We start from the raw sequence: 26,612 nt of genomic DNA on the forward strand, positions 1-26,612 counted from the left end.
TTGAAGGACATGCTTGTTAGAGCCGAAAAAAAAAGGTTAAAAGAGGGTTCCACGCCCGTATAGATGTGCGGCCTGTCAACCTTTGTATTTTCTCGCACAACAGGTTTGTGAGTATTTTAACAATAATTCCAGTTGGCTGTGTTTTATATAACAAGTGTAGTCAACTGTCTCGTTAGTAGTTAGTAAAAAATAGGGTGACCCACCCCCTAAGGGTAGCTGAAAATTGCACGACCCACCCCTTGCACAAGGCTCAAAACCTCATGACCCACCCCGTCTCTGCTCCGGCCCCCCCCTCCTATATTTTTTGACCACTCCCTTAAAGTAACTAGAAAACCTAAACTAACTAAAAATAGCACAGGACCTTATATTAATGAGATTCCTGCGCATTTTACTCATGAGGTCAAGACAAAAGGTTATGACGTGATTGGCGTTAATGTATTCCTGCCTAAGTTAATGAAATTCCTGCCCACAAAACCGGAGTAAAACATATCCCATACTACTTTCATTATAGAAATTGCACAAGATTAGGTGCCTCTTGTTTATATCCTCGAACTTTTGTCTTTTCACCTCGAGTCACTCAGCTCAAATGAAGACAAAATATGCATCAATCACTATTGCTTTCACGCAGTTTATGTACATACAGACCAAATGAAACTATGGCTTTTTCGTAAAGGAAATTAACCAGAGTAAGGCTGTATGTTCACTCTACATCGGATCGCCTTTTGTGCCAGCACGAAAACCTATTCAGTGTAGTGTGAACACCATATCCGATATGTGACTGAAGATATGCGCGGCGCAGCTTCGCTTCGTTACAAAAATCCGTATCGGAATGACCGTTCTTATGTATGAACAGAGGCCCTGTCCGGGATGGTTTTAGTGCCGGTGCAAAAGCTATACGGTACAACGTCAACATAGCTGAAAGTAAGGAAAGAACATTTGTTGCAAGTCAAGTACCTCAATAAACATTGTAATTTACTTCTTATTTTATCTGTTTTGATGACACATTTTGAAAGTCACTTATTTGACACGTGGGGTAGAAAATTGCTTATTATTACTTTTCTTAAATAATATTTTGTGATCACTATGGATAGGAACGAACGGGAAGGTCGGTCTTACAAGCGCTGGATCACATGGATGATGGTACTCCAATCAATCTCACAGTCTCCATTGATGAAGACAAGGTAATTAAGAATAAAGTTGTTTATTCGTCATACACATCAAATTTTATATTCCGATGTTTTACAGTGTAAAAGCTTAGGCTTGTTTACACGCTGTGGTCGGATTAAACGTTTACACATGCGCGGGGAAAGTTTGTCGCAGCAATTTAGATTTTCTAAAGACTGGGCCAAAAAATCAAAACTGGATTGATGTTGATTGCACCGGGATTGAGTAGCAAAACCCCATTAATACCCATTAAGTTACCATTCTTATTCTTAGAACTTCGAAGCTTCAAGTTAGCGCCATAGATCGAGAGCTTTGGTTTCCCGTTCGTGGATAAGCAGCTGTGCCATGTTTGTAACCTTTGGTAAGGGATATTGTTTCAAATTCCTGAGGCTGCGCAGAAAACCGGAAATCCGCGATCAGTGACTTCCTGTTTCGGAACCAACCGGAGAACTTGATCCATGGCGCTGGGCAAAATGATCGCAGCTCTGGGGACGAGAATGTTATGTTTCATTTTGTTAAAGAAAAAGAAGATTAACACTAGCCTCATGGGCTTCCTGTGTCATAAGAAAGTAACCGGCCTGTACCGTACCGTCATAACGTATATACCCTGTTCTATGTTTACAGGGGAATGCAGTATTTGATTTTACAGGAAGCGGATATGAATCTTATGGCAACTGTAACGCCCCTCGTGCAGTGGCTCTGTCAGCTCTCATCTACTGTCTGCGGAGTATGGTTAAATATGATATTCCTCTCAATGAGGTACAGATTGCATTTAAAGGGACTAAGTCACGCTATTTGCTATCTTGAAAAGCTAAAACTTTTCTCGCGTCTATTGAATTTCAAAAATAATGGCCCAGTTTTGTTATTGAAGACTACATTTAGGTATTAAAACTGTTTCCTGTCGTCTGTTGCAACGGATGGAAACGATGGACATGGATTGAAACTTGAAAAAGTTGGGCCAACTTTTTCACGTTTTAATGCAATGCCTGCGAAACTCACCAAAAATATTACTAGTAATAATCAAAGTTTAGGGAGTGCGGGCGACAACGACTAGAGGTCCAAACGCTTTTGCTCCATCGCTATGCTTTGCGTAAGTTTCACGTCTCAGATGGTCAAAACACGCGTGATCAGATTACAAGGGGTAGAAGGTCGAGACGCGAGTGATCAAATTACGTTCTGTGCATTCCATTCATTCTAAGTGGAAGTCCAAACGAATGCTGGTAACATACATGCGACGCATGCGTAATAACAACCTTTAGATTAGGATTGCGGGCTCGTCTTGTCGCCCGTAATTATGGTTAGTGCAGCCTTGTGAAATCTGTTTGTTTATGAAATTTGTGTATGGTTAAAGGCACAAATTCAAAACAACTTCAGCACAGGATTGACCTAAAACAGCAAGAACATCGTGACATATTATAAGTTAAACTTTTTTAAAATGTTAAAAAATTGCACCTGTAATATATTCAAGATTAAGAATTCAGAATTTTTAATGCCTCAAGAAAGTCGCTGAACTGTTGGAATAGCTATGATTTTTAGTAGACGAACGTGCGCTAATAGAGATTGAAAATAATTGTAAAATCCTTATTGCATCCTTCTTAATAAGGGAGTTTGGTAATTTTATCTTGAATTCAATTTTATCACTGACCATATGTTTAACGGTGTTGATTTCGTAGAATGAAGATGATGTGAACGTCAGAAATACAAATTTAAAAGAAGATATAAGATAAATTTTGTATTTTCCCCAGTTTACACGACCTTTATTTAATGTTTCTTTCCTTTCACGTGTTAAGATGAACTCAATCAATTGGCCTGCTCCCAATGTATGGCTCTTCATAGCTCAGCTGGTAGAGTACTGCAGCCTTAACTTAGAGGCCATGCGTTCGAATCCCGTTGAAGCCCCGAAGTTTTTTATCGGGTTGTTTTGCAATTGCCTAAATTGCTATTATAACTACGATGATCATGTCCTCATTTACATTTAGTGTTGATTCCCGTAGGTGTACAGAAGAATTTTACCATTATTAATAATGAAGTGTTGTTTTTTAAATGATAACTACTACAGGGTTGTATGGTACCGGTTACAGTTCAAATCCCCCCTGGCAGCCTCCTGGATCCATCACCAACAGCTGCAGTCGTTGGGGGAAGCGTACTAACCACGCAAAGGATTGTGGATGTTGTACTTAAGGCTTTTGGAGTCTGCGCTGCTTCTCAGGTACTTCATGTAACACTGTCCCAAATTAGAACTTACGCTGGATTGATCAAACTTTCACACCATTTCATTATGTATGTTGCATGAGCAGTTTTGTAGTTTTGTGTAAAGCCCCGCCTGAACGATGAAACATTTTCCTCCAGCATCGTGTTTGAAGTAGTCTGCCATACAGTACAGCCGTTTTCAGTGTCATCACGGAGCACAGGAGCGTTACGTGAGGACACTAAGAACGGCTGTATAGCAGACTATGTTTGAAGAGCATGTTTTACCGTTCAACGCCTCTCAACATTGCATGTAAGTTGTTTTCAAACATTTTCATCCAAGATTTTGCTTCATAAACCATTGTGCGGCGAAAGAAAAGATACCGTATTGTACAGTTATCTGATAAAACTACCGTTGGTGAATAAAATTTTCACTCACTCACTCATGTTTGATCGTTTAGCCACCTCATGTTGTGTATGACAAATACCCCGGGGGGTTACTCCCTTATATAAGCCATATAGGTATGTGCTGCCCCAAAGGGTATGGTTTGTGGGACTTTTTAGTCTGAAAACGGGTATGCACTTTGCCCATTTTAGTCTGGAATCGGGTGTGGTTTTCGGGGGAACTATAGGAGCGTATGAACGTGTTTATCGTTTCAATTCCAAATGAATAAGAAAGAAATGGAAATACCGTAAAATTTCGAAAAAAGCCCCAGGGGCTTATATTTTTCAAAGGCCCTTTTTGAGGGGCTTATTTTTGGAGAGGCTTATATTCGGAGAGGCTTGTCTACAGAGGGAAATTTGTGTTTCAAAATCGATTAGGCTAGCCTTATAGCTGAAGTAAATTTACCGTTTTTGCTTTGTTTTTCTTTGTATTTGAGGGCACTTTTCCAAGTACAAGCCCCCGGGGGGCTTATATTTGGAGGGGCGATTTAACGGAGCGTTTATTGCGTTACAGGTTTGAGGGGCTTATATTAAGAATTTTACGCTATGCGAATTCGAAATGTTTTTGTTTACGCTCTTATACTACTACATGAGAAATTACTGCAATTTGATTGGCTTAGAGCAGTGGTATTTCAGCTTAATTTGAAATACCTACGTGTGAAAATTACAAACCTTTTGCGGGTAGTAGTATAAGCAAATAATAGCATGATTTGTACGTGATATTTGGCATAAATACCACTCGTGATATTTCAAAATTGTCTCAAATTTCACTCGCCTAACGGCTCGTGAAATTACGTATAACAATTTTGAAATATCACTCGTGGTATTTATGCCAAATATCACTACTAATCATGCTATTACCTATACAAATCTAAGTAATGATGACATAATTTCGGCCCAAAACCCAGGTCTGAAAATGGGTATAGATTTTAGAGATCTGGTCTGAAAACGGGTGTGAAAAATTACATTTTTTGGTCTGAAATAGGGTCAGGATTTGGAGAACCGGGCGGCACACCCACACCAAGGGTTCCCCCACCGGGAGAAATACAAAGTCGGACGAAAATGTTTGACCGCATGTATGTATATTTTTTCCAGGGATTCGAGTGGACAGGCTCTTAAACCAATCTGGAGGTCGGTTTTAAAATGTTTCGGTTCTGGTGAGCGGATTCGTGGGACGAATGGCCGATTCGTGAAAAAATAAAGACACATCTGGTTTCAAAAATATCCGTAGTCTTCTACGGTTAATGCGTAAAAAATGCAGAGAATGTGGAAATATTTTGAACGAAAATGAAACAAGTATTGAAGTCGGCTTTCTTGGGGAATGAGAAGAAATATTCCTGTCGGGGAGGGCGAATACTTAGCTTCCTCCAATCGTTGTTAATTGTTTTTATAGGGCTGTATGAATAACACAACTTTTGGAGATGAAGGCTGTGGTTATTATGAAACAGTTGCTGGAGGCGCCGGAGCAGTAAGTCGAGTGTTGTACCTTTTCATTCATTCAGTCTTTCATTTTTTCATTCTTTCAGACATATTTTAAACTGAAATAAGGTTAGCCCTTCAAGTGCATGCCGCACACCCGCACGCGAATTTCCAGATTCAATAAGTCTGCGTGGAATGAATTAGCACCTTAATGGAGTTTACCCGTCGCTTCTTTATTGCTTTTTCAGGGTCCAACATGGGAAGGTCGGAGTGGTGTTCATAGTCACATGACAAATACAAGAATAACAGATCCCGAGATTCTAGAAAGAAGGTGAATGAGTCATTATGGTAAAAGTTGTCTGTGAGCGCTTTCGATTTACCAAGAAATTCCGGAAATTCTGATTGGGATGTAAATACTACTTTTTTCGAGCCTTCGTCTGGAAAATTCTTGGGAATAAGTGGAACTTTGAAAATCTAGTCCCTTTTATTCAAAAAAATAAGCTCTGTAAATGATGTTTCACTAGTGTAGCTGTCAGAAAATTTCAAGCAAGCTATCTGATATTTCCCTTTTCCTCTCAGGTATCCAGTCATCCTTCTTCGTTTCCACCTTAATCCCGGCACTGGAGGTGATGGTTTTCACAGGGGAGGTGATGGGGTGATTCGGGAGTTGGTTTTTAGAAAAACGCAGGTTTTGTCAGTTTTAACAGAGAGGCGATCAGCTTTTAGACCTTATGGAGTACAAGGTAAATCTCACCAGGGAACCGAACTCGTAACTTCCCGCACTGAAGGCCCTTGCTCCTTAATGTTTCAACTACGTTGCATATCTGACAGAGGCTAAATTCGCCGGCTTTACTTCTCGGTCACTGCATTTCACTGACGTATACGAGACGGACCACGTGACCCATCGGCTGCGCGCAATAATGAAGCCTAGGGACTACAGTAAGTTTGATCGGAAGTCTAGCAGCGGTTATCTCCTGACACTTCCTATTTCTTTACAGTTCCAGCAAAGCTGCATTTATAAAGATGTTGGTCGTAGCAAAGCAAATTTTTCACTTGTCACTGAATTCTCCATCTACCATCAGTATATCATCCACTACTTTTCACAGACACATTTCCACTAACAACGCAAATCAATCTTAGAAAGGATTGGTAATTGAGTAGTTTCAAATAACAATTTCCTTCTTACGAAATTTGCAGGAGGCAAGCCGGGATCCGTTGGTGTTAACCTTCTAATAGACAATACTGGGCGTGTTATTAACCTTGGATCCAAGTCAACCGTCACAGTGAATGCAGGGGTAATTTTGTTTTAAAAGTAAAATAAAACCTTTGAGGATACTAAATAAGGTTAGACCAGTTGTGGGTCACGTGTCACTTATGTCCCCGCAAATTCATCCCCAGGCTCTTTCCTCTTCTGTTGAATTTATGGCAACCCGCTGAGCTTTTATTGGGGGGATACTTTCATACCTTATTGCCCGTAACATGCGCAGAAGAGCTCTCGGGTTGAGAATGTGCCCGTAAGGGAATAACATCTGAGTGAATCCCTGTCCAAAGGGGTGCATTACAGTCAAAGACGTCATGGCTTTAAGTCCCATGAGGAAATGCAGGGGAAGCTATTTAAGTGGACATACATGTAGACGATTTACTTTATCTCATCAATAAAATCACTTAATTACCGTAAATCCTCTATAAAGCCATGCGAACAAACTCCATGCGAAAAAATTTGGTTAACTTGTAACTGTACATCCGCACGATCTCAATTTTAGAGTATGCCGACTTTCCTTCAAAAATTTGTATACGCCATCCAAATCAATCTTCCAATTGTAAGCTGTCTAAATGAGGTATCCGCTGGCCCGTATTACTTGTGCTCAGTTAGGTTCGTCGAGGTCATGTACGTTTTAATGTATCTGCTGACCAATTGATAATTTTGCTCGAATCGCGAGTTCGACTTTGTAATGGAAGGAAGACAGGCTCCTGGAGTACTTCAGATCTAAATCCCTGTTCAATCGATTGATGTCTCAAGGAAGTGGTTGTTATTTAACGGGAAAACCCAATTTAGGCTTAACTAAATCAATATTATTTCTTGCGTCATTTACATTCTTCTTTGACTCTTCTTTAGGCTCGACATTTCCTCTCTTTTTGCTTGCGAGAGGTCAACTTGTATGAGTGATTCTGATCTTAAAAGAATTCTGGGTTCATTTCCTTGCAGGATCGGCTTAGAGTCCAGACTCCTGGTGGTGGAGGATATGGCAACCCAACAAACCAAATTGTTGAAGGAAATCAATCTAGCAGTCTTAATCTGTAACCCGAAATAACGATAGAATAACGGACTTTTACATTTCTTGAATTTTTTTTAAGGAATTGAAGAGTGATGTACATCACGATCTCCCAATTTGGTTCAACAGTGGCTAAAAGTGTCGCTGTAAAGCGCGCTCTACCAAATAAAAAGCAACCCTCCTAAACTTCCATCATTTAACAATGTCTCTGTAAAATTTTATCTAAATCGCCTCTAAAAAAAAACTAGATATAAGCACTTTAAAGATGTAGCACAAGCAAAATTTTGCCTTATGAATTTACCTATAGGTAGGTGTTTCCCCAGCGGTCTTACTGACGTTAAATTATTAATTCTAGCGCAGTTTTGTTCTTTGTATGAACGTCTGCTAAATATGGTAGAAAATCCTTATAACTCATCGAAGTTAGGTCTCTCATCGTTTCGGGGGGGGGGGAGGGAGAATTTGAGGCTAAACAAGGTGAAATTTAGCCAATCCCCCTTTGAATGTTACTTCACTGAAGTGATTCCCCCTAATATATAGATTTAGCCAGGGCTAAAAGCGAAGCTCCAGTTTTAATAAATTTATAATTTAAATCAAGAAATAAACTTTTAATCCACAATCATTTAACTTAAGGGCACATTTTATGTGACTTTTGAGGGAAAGGCTAAGTTATTTTAGAGTGAAACATCTTACAGAAAATTTCCAAAATCACCCATACGGCCAGCTGGTTCTCGTTTCTATAGTGCGTGCTGTCAGTGTGGTCGAGTGTTTGAATGAACTTTAACAGAGTTACGCTTCAACATAATAGCGAATTTATTATTATTTGTTTTGTTATTTAATGGTTTCAGTTATAACGATGTGTAATCTTATAAAGCCAGGCTGTAAAGCGTTTGATACGCACGACATTTTTGAGTACTCCTGCAAGCGATGTTCATGAACGATGAAAACAAACGGCACGGACAAGCGATTAAAATTGCAAGAGAGACTACTAACAATCAAAAAAAGAGATATAATTCCGTGAAACATTTACAGAGACAACAATTTTCATTCACGAAGACAAGTATTAAAATGTCTCTAAAAATCCTGAGTCTTTAAGCGTAAAGCTTAAGTTTATGTTTTAGCCAGCTTCCCAGCGCGGTGTTTACTGTTTTCGAAGGTGAACTCCTCGAAGCAAGAAAATCGCTCAAAGTTTTCTTTCTACAGCCAAATTCATAACTAAATATCCTTCGGAACGTTTTCTTTCTATTTGTGGTGAGCAAATATATCTGAAGGCTTTTTAAAGTTCTGTAAGCTTATATCAAACCTGATACTAGGTCAGATCATTGACTCAAATCCTGCAAACGTGCATAAACTTGCCGCATAAACTGTCAGCGTGAACTGTGCAAGACTTCATGAAACACAAACATCAAATACAATAATTACTTAGGGTTACCATTCGAGATTCAGTTCCTGAAAGCTATCAAGGGAGGCCACAGTTTCTTGAGACTTTTAAACCCTCTTACGCATTAAGCAAGGTGAAAAACGAAAACGATGCCATCCGAAATCGAATTACCGAATTTTGACAAGCGACGCATTTCTCAACCAAACCCCAGTAAACAAACCAGCCATGAATAACATAAGACTCTTGATAGCAGCTGTATTTCATTTTGTACCTCCAGAGGAAAAAGACAGTTAAAAACATCACAAGTTGACACAAAACTCTGTCAGCTTCAGCTGTCAAAGTAAACTACTTTCAAGATGCTGCATAATTTTTCCGCATAAACTCACCTGTCAAATTTTGACCAATCAGAGTATAAAAATTGGACGTAGAGCGTGACCAACGCGTGACCATGGTAAGATAAGGTCTTCCCCGCCTGTACTTTTAAAAAAACTGGATGAATTTTCGCTTCCGAGGTCAGTTTGAAATCAAAATCCTAATAGTGCGGGGCCATAGTGACATAAACACAACATATTTGTTATGAATCCTTGGAAAAAATAAACTTGAGCCTGCGATCATTTGAAACTGGTAATTTGTCAGCGGATAACTTTAAAAAATACTCGACCTCGATGGGTCGACACTTGAGCCCGCGGTACGGTCAGGTGATACTTGTCAGCGGACGCCCTGTTTTGATAGCTGTCAATTGATCACAACATTGATATGTAGCCTGTGCAATTAGTTTTCTCTTGGGCTCCCAAACTAGCTAAAAGTGTGAGAGTAAACATTGGTTTTCCTGTGGTGCGGACGGACGGCGGGCGGTCGGTGTACGGTCACGTGATTACAAAATTTTCTGGGATGGGTAGATTTACTTGGCAATGGGGCTCCGCCCACGCGCGCGCTTCGCGCGCGCGTGGAGCTCCGCTATTAACATTTGATGACTTTCGCGACCCCCCCCCCCCCCCATGTCTTCATTTTCAAGGCAAATTTGAGTGGTCCTCCCTCTGAATCCTTCCAAAGTCTTCAGTGGTTCCCCTTTTGGATTCTAAGTTACGACTGATCCCGCCAAAAAATCCTCCTCCACCCCCTCCAAAAAAAAAGGCAAGAAGAAGAGAAAGCGAGATTCACCTAAAAGAAATCAACTTACAATTCCAAATTGTACAAAGTACCTTATATCAAACTTTATTGAGTATCTTCATACAAACTGGAATCTAACATGCATGTGTAGAAAATGTACAAATTTTCATGTTTTTCCTTAAAATATTTTACAAGAAATAATTCTCTTTAAAAAAATTCAGTAGCCTAAACTACATAATTACAAGTTGTAGGCCTTTACACTCCTTGCTCTTAGCAGGCTATGTACAGACCATGATGACTTGATAAAACATGACTATGAATAATAATATTGCAATGTTGTTGAGGTAATCTTTACCCTACTTTAAGCCTCTTGACAAAGGAAATGCAAAGTTTTCAGAACTTTAATACCAAACAATTTACTTCTTATACAATAAATTCTTGCACAAATCGTTTAATATGTATGCGTATCTATAACACGTGAATTAAAATACTACAAATAGATAATTATTTTAAAAATGAAAAGTATAATTACCTTCTCATTTCTGGAAGTCAGAGTTGTGTCCAGCACATTCATTAAACTTTCCAAAAATGCCAGAAAGGTTTATCAAAAACACTCTGATCAGTCATTTCTTGAACAAACTGTTTTACTTGCAGTTTCAAGTTGACCAATATTGTCCACAAAATGTTACAATTTAGCGCCTCTCAGTTTAGGATAAAAAGTGAAACTGCCAAATTTCACATTTATTTTCCTCTTTTTTTTCTTTGAAGACCATGCTGTGCATTGTCACAAGTAACCATTAAACACGTCATCCCATTGGAAATAATGTATCTTGTTTTGCTGCACCAGGTTTCTATATCTAATTGTAGACCCATTTAAAGCAGTTAGCTTCTTTAGTGATTTTACTTGAACCGTGAAATAGGTAGTACAATACTACACACTAATTCTTTTGTTTACCTCTTGCTTTTTTGCATTATTTGTTAGCATCTGTTTCATGGTTCAAGTAAAATCAACCTAACATAAAAGTTAATTTAGAAATGACTTAACTTGCTGAACTCCACTCAAAGATGTTCCTAATTAAAAATTGCTATATGAAATTTCTATATTTGGTGGTACAACAAAAGATGGATTCTCTGTTGATTTGCCCCTTTTTTGAAGCTTTTACTGGGGACAGAGGGGGAAGGCCAACAGCTGAGTGGCACATCTGCAGTAATAATCCCAGGAGTCTTAAGTGGGGAATTGACATCCACTTTACTACTTGTAACAAGCTCATAAGTTGTAGGAAAACAAGCCTTAGAAAACATTCTGTATTTATGACATGTGTAGGACAAGTGCAAGAATCAGGATGTCAGAAAATTTTGTGTATACACTTGTACCCCAAGCTAAGATTAAGACTGTAATTACTTTGACTAACTCGTTTTCAATCTATGACTATCACAGTGTTTGCTGCTGGTTTTTTTGCACTGCTTGGCGGAGTTGGTGGGTTGAAGGATTGCACAATGGGTGACACTGATCTATTTTCTGATGAAAAGGAACATCTGCTGTTTTGAAGTTCTTGAGCTTTATCCTGAAAACACGGAAAATTGTATAGTTAACACAGACAAACTTGTGAATCTAACTAAAGGCCATGTTCAAACTCAGATAGCTTTTTTGCCAGCATGCAAAATAATCATAGTGGATATAAGGGCTTCTGTTAACACATAATAACAGTGATTTTGGAGCAGTTTCTATAATGCAGGGGGACCCAACAAGAATATACTTCAAAACCACTTAAACATGGCATTGTTAAACTTATTTTAGTATTTAAACAGTAGATATAACATATTTTTATCCCCTAAAAATTTTTCATCTGTTCCGATATTCCTAGCTGAAGGTCTAGTGATCCGAAAATTATAGGGATCAAAACTTACCTTTTTCGAAAATTTCAGCCAGAAAAAAGGCTCCCGGGAAATTCTAGGTGACGTTTTAACGGTAAAAATCCGTTAAAAATGGGCAATTATAGTAGTTTTTAGATGTTCGAAAATCTTAGGAGAGGCAGGCAAGCAAGAAATTTTACAACAAATGTTCCGAAAATTCTAGATGTCAAATCGTCTTCCGAACAGATATTTTCTGAAAATTGTTGTTGGGTGCCCCTGATAATGAAGCAAAACTGTCCTGCCCCTCATCTGCAAAGTCACTGGAGATTCAGATATCGGATAGGTGTTCATGCCATCTGGTATAGTGTAAACATGATCTTAAACAAGTTATTACTCTTATAACTACAGTAATTTTATTATGTGAAGAAATTCAAAATAAATGATTAGGTTTCGAAGTAAATAAATTTCACTTGTGAAAAAGTGTGAGAAAATCAACACAAACAAGACACAATAAAATTGGTTTTGAATCTAGCTCTGGCAAGAATATCAATACAATAAGCATGAAGCAATAAAGTGGAACTTGCTTTAAATGGTTTGCACACCGCAGTGACATTGGAAACATCAAACAAAAGAATACTGTAGTGGCTGTATGTACATTCATGGTGTATGTGTACAACAGGTGTGTAATACACCATACAAGGTTAATTTCCTTCTTTCATTTTTTCCAAATCTGTGACACTGCATATACAATCCAAAATCTTAGGGGCATGCAATGATCAGGAGCAGAGATAGCAAGGAGAAAAGCTTTTACACTACTAAGTTACTGACCAGTAAAGCTAAATCAACAGCATGAGTTTGGACATTGTGAGCGTCTTCACGCGAAACATGTTCAAAACTTTTTAGTGTAAGCGTTCCTTTCTCAATGGTGACATCCGCAAAAGATTTCATCCACTGTATACATGGGTATAGCTCTTCCCAGCTATGACCTGCAGGAAAGATGTATGAAACTTCTTATGAAACTCGTCTTCAACATAATAACAGAAAGGGAAAAAAATATCCATAAGGTGAAATGTCCATATAACTTAGGTGGAAAAAAACTTTTCTGTGATCTATGCTAATCCAATGGAGTATTGTCTAAAAGTTGCTGGTATGCATTATGTAACCAGGTATATTAATAGAAGATTGTTTCTTGCACAACAACACATACAGTTCCAATGTTTACAGGGGTAACTAAAGGTCATCAAATGCTTAGGTAACCACCTGAAAGCCTTTTGTAACTATGTGGTACACCTGAATTGCATTAGGAACATAACTGCATAATATTACAAAATTTTAATTAAAAATCAAATATCTATTATGTCAATGAAATGTATTTTTTCTTATGACAATGACGGGCAGAAAGGCAAATGTTCTTCACACAACTATTTACCGTATTTATTCAATTAACCGCCCTGGGCGCTTATTAAATTTTTGGACCTTGAGAGTGGGCGCTAATTCGAGGTGGGCGCTTATTCGGGGCTGGGCCCTTATGAAATTTTCAACATTTTCAGCAAGAGTAGTATGTTTATTTTGCAACAAAACAATAAACTGTAATAACAAAATGCGACCACCCAGTTCCGGTAAAATACCTTGAAGAAAACTCTGTCTTGGGGAAGTCTCTTATTAGTATTTATTCAATTTTTTGGGAGTGGGGTGGGGGTAGTCACTTATTTGAGTTTGAGTGGGAGTGGGAGGGAGGTGGGGTGGGCACTTATTTGAGGCTGGGCACTTAGTAACTTTTCCTGCCTTTAGGATGGGCGCTTATTCGAGGTGGGCGCTAATTCAAGGTTGGGCGCTCATTCGAATAAATACGGTAGTTATTAAAAAAAAATAGATTATTTCATTAGTTATTCAGATTTCTTACCTGTGACCTGTTCAATATTAACAGGAAGTATGTGGTACAGAGCAGATGCTGCTAGAATGCTATATGAGAACTGAAGAGAACCTGTGTCCAGTACACACAAATCTAAAAGCTGTGGAAAACAGATGTGCACTAACAGTTAATCTAATATTTTAGAGCAAGGTTTTTTTACCCAGGTACATGATGTAAGGTGGTACAGCCACTTAGCAAATCCTGGCTAAAAGCTTGTTGACTAGTGTATACATGACTGATGTAGATCATTTTCATTGTCACGCAACAAAAAAATAAATTGGAAACTGTCCAGTGGAGGAAGCCAAGAAAATGAAATGTCTAAGTGTCAGGTCTTTGTGGCCCCATTTTCTGAGTTATTTGACGAAACATTTTACGCACCTTTGTAGAGCTTTGTATGGAAACGCCATATTGGTGTGCCATTTTGGTGCACCAATATGGCTGCCGGAAATCAAAAACATCTGGAGTTCACTATTTCTATAAAAGCTCTCTCTTTTAACTCAAGAACTAGCATACATGCACAAAAACATATCTTCTAATACTTGAAATGGTTATATTGCTGAAAATTAGGAGGAGAGACTTTTATGAACGAGACAGCATTCCTATTTTGGTGTCACGCACTGTGAAAACTAGGAAGATCAAATTGCTGTATTTTCAAAATGAAACGTGTTACGGGAATGAAAACTTTGTACAAAGATTTACTTTTTGTTTATCTCCAACCTAGTGTAAATAAGAATTCACAAAACCTCGCTATTTTGACTTTACAATTTGATGACATCACTGTGAAAACTATCTATACAATTTTGCTGAAAATTTGCTCCTCTTTTTCCAACAACTTCTTCCCCTCATTTTCTTTTGGCTTATTCTATTTTGCGAAACGAAACGAAACGAAATATATGGGAGAGGGAGAAAAAATGCTTATTAACCTAAACACAGCTTAAGACAACATTGACAATGTGTTTGGAAGTAATAGTTAACGAAAAATGACGGATTTTTACCTTTTTCGCAAAGTAGTAATTTCAATACAATTACTATTTTGCGAAATGGCGTTTTTTCACCTTTATTTAACAAACATGTCCTTTTCGTCTGAAACAAATTGTGTCCACCAATAAAATGATTAATATTTCGAAGAGTCTGTCGCCTTCTCATTTTATTAGCCGTACTAGAACTCATTTCGCAAAGTAGTAATTTTGCCAGAATTACTATTTTGCGAAATGACGTTTTTTCAGCTTTATTCAGCAAATATGTCCTTTTCGTCTGAAACAAATTGTGTCCGCCAATAAAATGATTAATATTTCGAAGAAGAGTCTGGCGACTTCTCATCTTATTGACCGTGCTAGAACTCATTTCGCAAAGTAGTAATTTTGCCAGAATTACTATTTTGCGAAATGACGTTTTTTCACCTTTATTCAGCAAATATGTCCTTTTCGTCTGAAACAAATTTGTGTCCACCAATAAAATGATTAATATTTCGCAGAGTCTGGTGACTTCTCATGTTATTGACCGTGCTAGAACTCATTTCGCAAAGTAGTAATTTTGCCAGAATTACTATTTTGCGAAATGACGTTTTTTCACCTTTATTCAGCAAATATGTCCTTTTCGTCTGAAACAAATTGTGTCCACCAATAAAATGATTAATATTTCGCAGAGTCTGGTGACTTCCCATGTTATAAGCCATACTAGAACTCATTTGTTTCAGACGAAAAGGACATGTTTGCTAAATAAAGGTGAAAAAACGCCATTTCGCAAAATAGTAATTGTACTGAAATTACTACTTTGCGAAAAAGGTAAAAAGCCGTCATTTTTCGTTAACTATTACTTCCAAACACATTGTCAATGTTGTCTTAAGCTGTGTTTAGGTTAATAAACATTTTTTCTCCCTCTCCCATATATTTCGTTTCGTTTCGTTTCGTTTCGTTTTGTTTTGCAAAATAGAATAAGCCTTTTCTTTTCAATATTTGCCAGTCTGCTACTACACTTGACTTGGAGTTGTTATCTAATATATGCTTATTATGATGATTAGATATGCACGTGGCCAAGACAAAGTGGCCACATACAAAAATCCTTTACTGGGCAAGATTGTTTGGTCAAGATTGCTGGACATAGATATCCAGCCATCTTGACCTTACACTTGGTACCGGTAAATAAGACATGCTTTGAACATCTCGCAAAAATCAAATTACATACCTGTGTTACTTGGATAAATTGTTGCTGTGGATATTTGGGCAAGTGAAAGTTAGGTGTTTTGCCATTTTTACTTGCTAAGCAAGAGAGCTGTAAATAAATATTTAACCAGGAGTTGATTGTTATAGGTGATAGATTCCAGTTTAAAGCCTGTGGGAGAAAAAGGAAAAGAGAGCACAGTCAATTCATAGATCAAAAAGTATGTGTAATCACAAACACAAAGATTGATGGCTCACCTTTAACATAAGAAGTTCTTCATCTAAGATTTCATTTTCTGTACAAGCGCCATCTGTCACGTATGCAAATTCACTTAGTTTTGGAGGGTAAATTTCCTGAAAGAAAAAAATAGTAAAAACATTGGAACCCATAACATTCACAGATTCAGCCTTCAATGCTAAAGTGAACATACATGTAATCAACCGAACAATTGTACTGGCAATTTCTCAATACCATGTTGAAGAAGTTAGGGACCTAAATTCATAGAGGACATGACAACAAATTGTTGTAGCTTGAAATATCTATAAGTTGTAACTCTTCATCAGTAGAATGCCTAGAATGTGTGTAATCAGATTTACAGGGGCTGAAACCAATGATAATTATTATTGGCGTCCACTCCATTAAATTCAATTTAAATTTGGAGGTGCAAATCCTAGCTAGCATATCTCACAATAGGTCGGTACAGGTATGGTGTTTCCAAATGTTGTGTTAGAATTATCACTGTACATGTAATTGATACAAACACTAAAGGGACAGAGCCAATTGTCAGAAAAATCAGATAGCTCCATTCTGTGTAAATGGGTACTGGAGATATAATGATGGGCACGGTAACCTTGACATAGGACTGCATACCATCCCGGAACTGGGGTAAGCTCAGACTGGCCAGGTGCACCTAGATGGAATGGCTATGTACCTGAGAGGTTTGAATTGTGCTACATGTAGACCCATTTCAAATGTCAGACTAAACGTGCACCAAATCTAACGCAAGAAAGAGCAATACTAAGATTTTCCTCATTAGCATTAAATTTGGCACAACAAAAACATTTGGAACAGGCCTTTATTAACTCAGTAACACAAGCAGATAATTTCTTCAGAGATCTTTTTCGGATCTTGTTTACTGTGGGTAATGTCGACCGAGATATCGGTCGATATAGCGGTCGACACTCGGTCGACAGTCGGTCGATACTCGGTCGACACTCGGTCGATACTCGGTCGACACTCGGTCGACGTTCGGTCGACAGTCGGTCGATAGTCGGTCGATAGTGGGTCGACACTCGGTCGAGACACGGTCGATAGTCGTTCCAGACGTGTCTCGGCCGATATAGCTTTTCGTTCACCGACACTTCGCCGACTTTTCGCCGACACTTCGCCGACATTACACCGACATTTCGCCGATAGTTGGTCGATGGTTGGTCGATACTTGACCGATGTATCGGTCAATAATTGGTCGACACTCCGTCGATGGTCGGTCGACACTTAGCATTTCCTACGTTTTTTAGCTTGGAAAACAAGGAATTAGAAAGCATTTTCTAGCTTGGACCTAACTATTTTTTTAAATTGTGTTTCTGCTTTTTTAATTTCAAACTTCAAAGTACTTAGCCAAAATTCCGGAATAATTGCTATTAGTCATTTATCTAGCCTTTTCTTTTAATTCATGTGAACGGGATTTAGCCTATCTGTATCGATGCCCACCACCTTTTCGCAGACGTTTCCTCCCCTCGTTTTTTTTTTTCAGGGGTGGGAGTCTCGCTACGCGTAGCCGGCTAGAATTGAATCATGAAGAAGTCCGCTAAGTGAGAATGATAGGCCTTCAGCTTCTTGTTATGTGATTTATTCCCACCGTGTAAGGCCTATATCTGGCTGATTTTTCCTATGCCGAGAATTTTTCAACCGACTCAGAACTACATTGATGAAAAAATGTATTTACAGTTCATTTTTTTAAACTTGTTTTTCCTTAACAAGTTAAGATAATATTAATGTTAACGGAGCGCATACTGTTTTCCTTTTCGTGGATGACCATTCAATATTAATTTCTGTATACGCATGGTCGTCTCTATTTTGAACAAAATATAAATATAAAGCGAAAGGACAGAGCAAAAGGACAGGATAATGTAATGAGAACGTAGCGTATCCCACAATAAATGAATGTGTTCAGCCTGCTGGATATTTTTGTCACCTTCCTCGGCACATTATCTGCGCGTTTTATCAATAACTGATCGTTAAACAAAGGGCTGTTTCCGTCTTCAATACAGAAATATATAAGTTTAATTTGTGGTCTCTACACAAGCGACAACTTGGCGTGATGAAGCAGGTCAAAGCCCGATAATAAAAGATGTGTATTCCTCGCTCTTAAAGCATGTCATGAACAGTAATTAATGACGTCTTTGCTTAAAAAAAAAGCCATTGGACTCACCTGATAAATTAACACACGACTGATATTCGAACGACAGTTAACCGATATACCACCGACAGTTCACCGATATACCACCGACAGTTCACCGATATACCACCGACAGTTGACTGATATACCACCGACAGTTGACCGATATATCACCGACATATGACCGATAGCAAGTCGAGGTGCGTCGTCGAAATATCGACCGATAGTCTATCTCACTATCGACCGACTATCGACCGACTATCGACCAACTATCGACCGACCATCCACCGACTATCGACCGACTGTCGACCGACTGTCGACTGACTATCGACCGCCATATCGACCGCTATGTCGACTGATATCTCGGTCGACATTACCCACAGTAAACAAGATCCTCTTTTTCTTGGGTAATCATGTCTGAGTGAGAGCGAGAGGAGCAGTTTAAACAAGCATAGAGTCTTACCTCAATTTTAGCTGCAATAAACAATGCTGTTGTTCCTACAAGCTGCAATCTTTGTTTTGCAATATCATGCTTAATAGACAGATATCTATCAATAAAATCCAGTGCTAAATAATACGTCTCCCTATGAAGCTTGTAGACTTCACACACCTAGAAAATCAACACATGAAAGATGTCAGAAAGACAATGTCAGCAATATGGCCTCTTTTGTACACAGGAGTTGTCAATTTTAATGATAGGAACATACAGTTGATAAGTATGCACTCACTTCTTGGAAGTAAGACAGAAAGGGTGGAATTGAGGGTGGGGGGTAGAGCAACAACAGAATACCCAAGTTATATCACAAAAGGCACTGAAAGTTATTATTTACAAAAAGCCGCAATTATCACAGTAAGAGTGGCTGGGTATTTGAAGCTATGTTCAAACTAAACTGGATAACTTTGCATGCCGACATGAGAAGCTATACAAATGTAGTACCTATGTGCACACCTATGCGATATAAGACTCTCCACTGAAGAGATCAGAGCAGGGCAGCTTTGCTTTGCTACAGAAATCATGCTAAAATCAACATTCTTATGTGAGAACAAAAGTGCTACATGTATCAGGTATGGTTTTCATGCCCTGCGCAAAAGCTATCCGGCATAGTATGAGAAAAGCCTTACAGTGTAAAATTAATGTTTTGTACATACATGTACAGAAAATGTAGTGTTATTACTTGGACTTCAGCAAAACAGTGTAATGAACATACAGTTTTATGAATTGAGGTGACCAACCCTGGTTCATGTAACTGAAAGATGCATGATTCCACGAATCAAACTCACCTCTGTTAGCCAGTCCAGTAGAATTGCCCGCATTCTTGGCTGGAGAAATGAATGTCTTCTAAAATACAGTGGATCTCGGCAGTATTTGCGATCCTTGTGTAGCATTATTGACCACACCTCTTTTGGATCAGCCCAGTCAAGTTCAGGGAGAGGAATAACATTTTTAACAACGGGAATAAAACAATTGGTGAACGTAAAATTAGCAGATTTTGTTCTCTCTGGTATCTCATTACTTGCAGTGTGCTCTTTTAAAGCCTTTAACTGTCGCTGACTCCTTGTTTCTACCCTCGAAAGGCCACCAATACTTCCCTCTGCACTACAGGGAGCTTGCATTGACATGTGGGTTCTCTATAAAAAATAAACAATAACTTCATAATAGAATGTTTTCATTTCATAACCTTATTTTATCTCAACATAAATAAAATGGCTTTTGTCTTGTATACGGCAAATTTACATCAGAAACAAGCGGGCCAATAAGTTTACAAGTGTGAATGTACTGCAGTGTGGCTTATATACAAAATAATGTTGCAATCAAGAATGAACACAGCATGCAGACTTAAAAAACATAACCAAGTATAGTTTCTGTTTGCAGAAAAGAGCTACAGTTGGCAATTTAATGCAAATCTTTATAAGCTACCTAGACCGTAACTACATATCTCATTGTTCCTGAGACAAAAGAATCTAGTTTATTTAGCTGGAGTTTTCCCACCCACTTTACTCTAATCTACCAAAAAAATTCAGTCAATATACAATGTTAAATTTCCCTTTTCCTGCAAGCTGTAAGGGTTTAGTTTGCCTAGAAATCTGTTTCTCTTCATCACTATCTATTTCAAAATTAGATAAAATTTTTATAGTGCATCATCACTTAGACTCTTTAAATGTCGTACAACCCATATTTTGACCTGAATTCACTTGGATGCACATTTACTTTGGATTCCATGACCCAATACCTGTTTCACTACTGCTACAGGTTTTACCAAAAAAGATAATGTAAACATTGTCACTGTGCCAACAAAGAATTACACGATCCAAAAAATGCACAAGGATTACTTTAATTTCAATAAAGTATTAAAGTTCGACCAAAGGGAAGAAAAAAGCTGATTATTATCATCTGTAGACAATGACACATACGTCTTGTAAGAGAATAAAACACTACCTTTATAATAACATATTACATGTTACCATTAATTGGTTTATAGAGATTGATGCCTGGCCAATGCAAATATTCATATGTATCGTTTTTAGGAATAAGTGACCCAGAGGTGTTAAGTATCACGTACATGCAGTACAAGGAAATCAACTTGTCATACATTCATTTTGAACATGACTACAGCCTGTATCTCCAGGAAACCTTGTTGACAGCGATTAAGAAATGAATTATTGTTAAAAGCATTTAATTATTATTTGATATTTTAATTGTTTATTTGTCTTCACTTGTAAAGTGCTTTCTAAAATAACAGATAAGTGTAGAGCACACAAAAGGTTTTCAGAGCTACATACATGTAAGCGTATAATGTTTTATTTTCTTTTATTTGATTAAAAACCAAATTTGGGTAGAAAATGAAACACACAGGTGTATTTGCGACGTCCTGCTTCACAGGAAAAAACCAGAAAGTTGATATAATTAATTTTATTGCAATCAGAAAACTTATACAGACAAGACACTTCAGTTTCACTCTTTCAAACGTGTCCAGTTGGCATGCTTTCCATTTTCCTAAAATCTTCAAAAATTCAAGTAAAAACAACAATGCACACTTTGGTGTCAGAATAAAATTGGTAAAAAGAAGTCATGTTACAGTTAAAATCTGTTCTCAGGTTAACCCGGTGTTTAACCTTTTCAGGTCAGTTTTTGCTGGGGTTCTAACCTGGGTTTTCATTAAGTTTTAAAGTAAACAGATAGGATATAAAAGGAGGCAGCTTGGCAATCAAGTGCTGTAGGCAATATGAGGCTTTCACTTCATCACTTTACCCCTTAAAGTAGATGGCTCAGACCTCAGAGGAGCAGGTTTTTTAGCTAGTTGCCAGCTTTTAATGAAGACTCTGAAATTATCCTCTCTTTAAAACAGGTTTAACCTAACAATGGATTATATCCCTACATGTATAGCAGTGACATCATTCCTATTCATCAAACAATGTTCCACGTAACCGTGGTCGTAGCAACACTTGTCAATGTCCCGGATGATGCAAACCACCCTTGATGTCTTTTGGACAATGAGAATAGACCTTATTCATGATACCATGGTTTCTCAGGGAGCAAACAAGTGATAAACTCTGCTAATACAAGAAAGCACAGTTAAGTTTATTTATTCTAAACAACAGAAAATAATTCATTAAGAACTTTTACTATTAAAGATGATAATGGCAAATTATGGGTAGAACTGATCATTGTTACTTTTTGGGATGCAGCTACGACCATAGATGTCCTCACAGCAAGCAATTAACTTTTCGAAACACAAACTGTACATTTTGCATGACTTAAATTGCTGTTTCACTTTGAGCCAATAAACAAATAAACTTGACGGTGATTACTCGTATTGGCAAATATTATCATCTGTTTACCCCCTGAGAAACCATGTGATATGACGTTTATTCCATCAATCATAAAACTAAGTGCATACAAAGATGGCGGGTATCTTGAATAAGGTCTATAGTCCCTAATATAGAATGTGTCTGTACCATGGAACATCCTTTAGACGTTTGACTGTTAATATTATTATTATTATTCATCCAGGGCAATATAATTTATTCTTTGTCCCCAGGGCTTCAAAGAAGTTCCACTGATGAAAAGAACTTAACCTAGCTATTTAAAACAGTTTATATTCCAAGACGGTATGTTATTCAGGGGAAGCAAATTGCAAATCTATTATTGAAGTAATAACACATTATAGTACACTAAGAAAAGAAAAACCAAACTGTCTAAGCCATGCTATGAATAAAAAATCTTTCAATATTGATGTACCAAAGTTGATTCCTGATTTATGAACATTCTTGGCATTGCTTGGTTGGCAAAATTGTATCACTTCTACTTTAAAAAATAAAAATAATTTTTGAGGCATTTCAAGATTTGTAGGACCACACAGCACATACACTGTAAAAAGGCTTGTTTATCTCGCCAATTCTCAATTTTCAATTTTAACAGTGTTCATTGACTTATTAAAGATTGGCATGTTTAATAAAAAAATAGTTTTAAAACTCAAGAAAAAATCTGTCTATGGTTGATCAATATTTTGTCCTACCACAAGAAGTGAAAAAAAAAATACCACAAAACTGGCAATCTAACCGAAAATATCTTTTTAAGGCCTAACGTGAAATGGATTATTTTGAAGAAATTTATATTTAATATATATTCCAGTCATAGTTTATTTGTTTTCTGTATTAAATTTTAACAGGTCCTTTAAGGGAAGAGAGACTGAAGCGTTTTTTCATATTTAACCAAATATCTAAATATATAGGATAAAATCTCTGGCATAATAAGAAACTTGTTGAAAGCTCCTTGAGAGATTAATTAAATTGTATTTTTTGTATTAAAGTTACTGTCACGTTTCTTCAATACAACTTACTTTCTACATGCAAGGCGATTGAGCATTAAAGAGTTTGTTTCACTCGATACTACTCATCTGAGATAACGAAATGGAAGAATAGCTCAAAACAGTCATTAAATTCATGGCACTTGTTGCTTGGGGAAGTCAAACAATGAAGCCACCCGTTCAGTGATGATGATCAGGGGCGCTAATCAAATCCGAGCCACGCCAAAGTTTAAGCAGTCAAATAAACGTAAAATACACTTTAAAATTCTCGAAATATCTTTAAATGAAATATTATGTCATACTTCTAAAGAAATCACAAAGGTCCCTTTGAAGAATCAATTATATAAGCTGCATTCGCTTTGAAGCTGATGAAATAGGAACGAGTGTTTATATAACAATCAAGGGAATGTGAACGTCGAAAAATCTCGTCAAACCTTCGAATTTCGAAGTCACCACAACAGATGAGGAAGAAGAGGGGTTGTTATTAAATAAAGGAGACGATGCATGTTGGAAGAATTTGATTTTCTTTGTGAATCAAGCAATCACAACAAACAATGTGCCCATTCCAAAATGGCGGGAGTGTTTAGGACATGGCGGGAAATGGGGTCGATTGTATTACCTTTTCTTGTTGCCCCGCTCTGCTTCGCTTGCTCACGGCTCCTCTTGAAGTCGAATCTTTCTATAAGTTGATAAAATACGTTTAATCTTGCCTTACCAGAAAAGCATGAAGGTGATAATTCTATACTTGCCTTTCTCTTTCTCGTGGTCGATTCGTCGACGGCCAACGCTTGCAAGCTGAAATGCCGAAGGTCTTTTGCCGCACAGTCACTACACACAACAAAGCGACTATCGTAAGTTTTGCTGCAGTTATTCATAAATGAAATAAGTGGTTCTTCCTTATTTTAGAACAAAGTAGAAACAGATTAATAAGCCAACATGGAAGCGAAGGATCTCGATCAAAATCGATCCATATCGAATGGCAAAGAGCAAAGTTTACAGATCGTTTGCATTGAGTTTGCACTCGCAAAATAAACAATCATTTAGTTTCTACCCTTACCTTCCAATTGCCATTTACTAATTTGATGAAATGTGGACTGACAATGCAGCTTAGGCCACTAATAAACCTTCTTTATGACTGAAACCGAAGGAAGCTTTGACTACGTAGCGAGACCTTCGCGGGTTCAGGGCTTTTACCGCAATGAATGAATAGATTTTGCGCGAATATTTAGCTGCACATTTTGCACGTGTCATATTTGAACAAATTACCCGCCATAATTACAACCAATCAGAGCAAGCGAAATCGACCCCCGGGAATCACTTGAAAGGCTTCTCAGACAGTCGGGCTCATCTCGTATTTATTTTGCATGTGTTCTAGACTCCCCCGTTTTAATATTTTTCATGTTTACAGCAAAAGGCAGGAGGAAATAACAGCTTACAAAACCGTTTTGTTTTTAATGCTCAGTTTTTAGAAGGTATTCTATCAAATATCGACACTCGGCTCCTTGGATTTAAACTACACCGATGAGTTCGACAGTACAAAAATCAGCGTTTCGTTTCTTCTTGTTTCTCGTAGAAGTCTAAAACGTCGCGAGATTCTTCAACTTAAGATGTCATAGTTGATGTTAAAATGATAAAATATCTAAAATCTTCAGCCAGCTCCCTGTTATACATGTAAATTATGATACCCTGGAGATAAACAATAGCTCGCGCAAATGAAAATACGTGGCATTTACTTATTAATCACGGTTGACAGAGTTTTTAATTGCTTCGCATCTCAAAGAAAGGTTAAAAAAAGTTTCGGGAAATTCCATAAAAGAACAAACACTTTTTATCACTATAGTGGTAATTGTTCTAGTCTCCGGAAAGCATCTTTTTAAAAAACAGCATACATCTCAATGTCTCAATCACTTTATTACTGCGCTGGGCATTTGTCCGGGCTTAAATTGGATTAGTATTTTTTCATGCTTAATGGCCCTTGATTTTTTATTTTACTTTATTTAATTTTGCTTTTAGTTTCATTTTAATGTAAACTATTTGCGTTGACATACTTAATGGTCTCTCAACTAAAACTGTTGATTTCTGCTCTCTTCAGCGGGGGCAGACCGTTCTCATGGTACAAGCGTGCGCCAAGGCGGACTGTGGGAGACGGATTATACAGTCTCTCTTCATTTCATGCGTTTCCGCAGTGGCTTTAAGCCTTAACATTGTTCTAAATTGTTATAGTATAGAATTCCAATCCACACAACATTTTGCTTTGCTGCTTCTGTGGTCAAACTAACAAATTGTTGGATGCAGTCCAACATGAACGAGGCACAAGTCTCTCAGTTGGCGCACGCCCCCTTTTTAAGAGGCCTTGGAAGCAATAATGTTCTTGGAATTCCAAGCATTCAAATGAAACGCACGGTTGCCTTGAATTTAAAGGTCAGAATGAGACACGGGAATGGTCTACTGCTCTTTGAATGGACATTATAACTGACTATAAGCTTATAACTGTAAGCTTCAAATGCACTTGAAATCAGTCTTTTAAGCATCATACGTGGAATACTATGCTTAGAAAAAATCACATGCATCATCGAGGAAACACACTGAAGTCACGCGCCTTAGCGACCTACGCATCGGTTCCTCTCTTGTCTGAGGGTGGGGTAGGTGATACAAGCTATAGTGTAAGGTAAAGGTAGAGTCAGTGATACACTAGATGCGTTCCTGATGCCTCCAGGTACACTGAGTGTTAGCGGTTTATGGACGGTGTTGAGATTACAAGTTCTCTCGGTTCCGGTTAGATCCCACCTTGATGACGTTCGCAAAAAGCACACAAACTGCCACAAGACAATACCCTGCGAGCAGAGGTTTCTTTCTTGCATGGCTTTTAGCGGTAACGAAGTCGTTCGCCTGGCTTGTCAGTCGCGTAGTTGGTTGTAACAAACCACGCGACAGACATGACACATGAACGATTTCGTTAACCCTTTAAACCTTAAGATCAAAAGTTGAATTCTCATTTGTTGCCCCTATTCATTTCCTACAGAAGTAGTGGGGAGAAGTTGATAAAATATCAAGAAAATTCATCTTGTTTGATCATGTCCGTAATTCTCATGACCACCTTTTTTTTACAAAGCAATAATATTACAATCTAATATTATAATCTTTCCGTCATCGTAAGAACGTCTTCTCATGCATTATTACTGTCTTGTGGACAATAAATACTCAATCAGATCAGATTGGACCAACGTTTTTCACTTCATTTCTTTGTCATCCCAATTAACCTGAATAACCGACTACCTGACTCGATTCATAGGTTTACCGTTTTTAACAAAACTTTTTTTCTAATATGCACTTGTTACTATTGCAAGAAAACTAGTTTCGCGTGTGTATCAGTCCCGACTTAAAACCTTGGGCAAGTGTGTAGGCCTAGTTCCTGCTGAAAATAGACGTCTAGCCATGTAATCGACAACCAAATATTTTCATTTTGTCTGAGGGATCAACAAAAATGCTCTCAAGGATGGTAATT

The 26,612-nt window shown here is 37.8% G+C and overlaps 2 protein-coding genes across 2 annotated transcripts in view; one reads left to right on the forward strand and one right to left on the reverse strand.

The window, feature by feature from the left end:
* The window catches only part of LOC140925723 (5-oxoprolinase-like), a 33,203-nt gene extending 25,293 nt beyond the window's left edge, over positions 1 to 7,910 (forward strand). Inside the window, exons 31-38 of the mRNA XM_073375616.1 lie at positions 1,092 to 1,181; positions 1,789 to 1,923; positions 3,224 to 3,373; positions 5,189 to 5,263; positions 5,463 to 5,545; positions 5,794 to 5,957; positions 6,412 to 6,509; positions 7,421 to 7,910. Coding sequence (XP_073231717.1) covers positions 1,092 to 1,181; positions 1,789 to 1,923; positions 3,224 to 3,373; positions 5,189 to 5,263; positions 5,463 to 5,545; positions 5,794 to 5,957; positions 6,412 to 6,509; positions 7,421 to 7,516 — 891 coding nt within the window. The 3' untranslated portion in view covers positions 7,517 to 7,910. The remainder of the gene's footprint in view (positions 1 to 1,091; positions 1,182 to 1,788; positions 1,924 to 3,223; positions 3,374 to 5,188; positions 5,264 to 5,462; positions 5,546 to 5,793; positions 5,958 to 6,411; positions 6,510 to 7,420) is intronic.
* A 2,154-nt stretch (positions 7,911 to 10,064) lies between these two features.
* On the reverse strand, positions 10,065 to 24,320 carry LOC140927896 (G1/S-specific cyclin-E1-like). The gene is made up of 10 exons (XM_073377597.1): positions 24,165 to 24,320; positions 23,857 to 23,935; positions 23,727 to 23,786; positions 19,581 to 19,928; positions 18,763 to 18,909; positions 16,159 to 16,254; positions 15,926 to 16,072; positions 13,733 to 13,841; positions 12,658 to 12,815; positions 10,065 to 11,540 (listed from the first exon to the last, which is right to left on the reverse strand). Exons 1-10 carry the CDS (start codon positions 24,176 to 24,178, stop codon positions 11,394 to 11,396), a joined length of 1,305 nt encoding a protein of 434 aa, XP_073233698.1. The 5' UTR covers positions 24,179 to 24,320; the 3' UTR covers positions 10,065 to 11,393.
* Positions 24,321 to 26,612: the final 2,292 nt, after the last annotated feature.

Source organism: Porites lutea, chromosome 2, assembly GCF_958299795.1.
Source record: "Porites lutea chromosome 2, jaPorLute2.1, whole genome shotgun sequence".
Taxonomy (NCBI): domain Eukaryota; kingdom Metazoa; phylum Cnidaria; class Anthozoa; order Scleractinia; family Poritidae; genus Porites; species Porites lutea.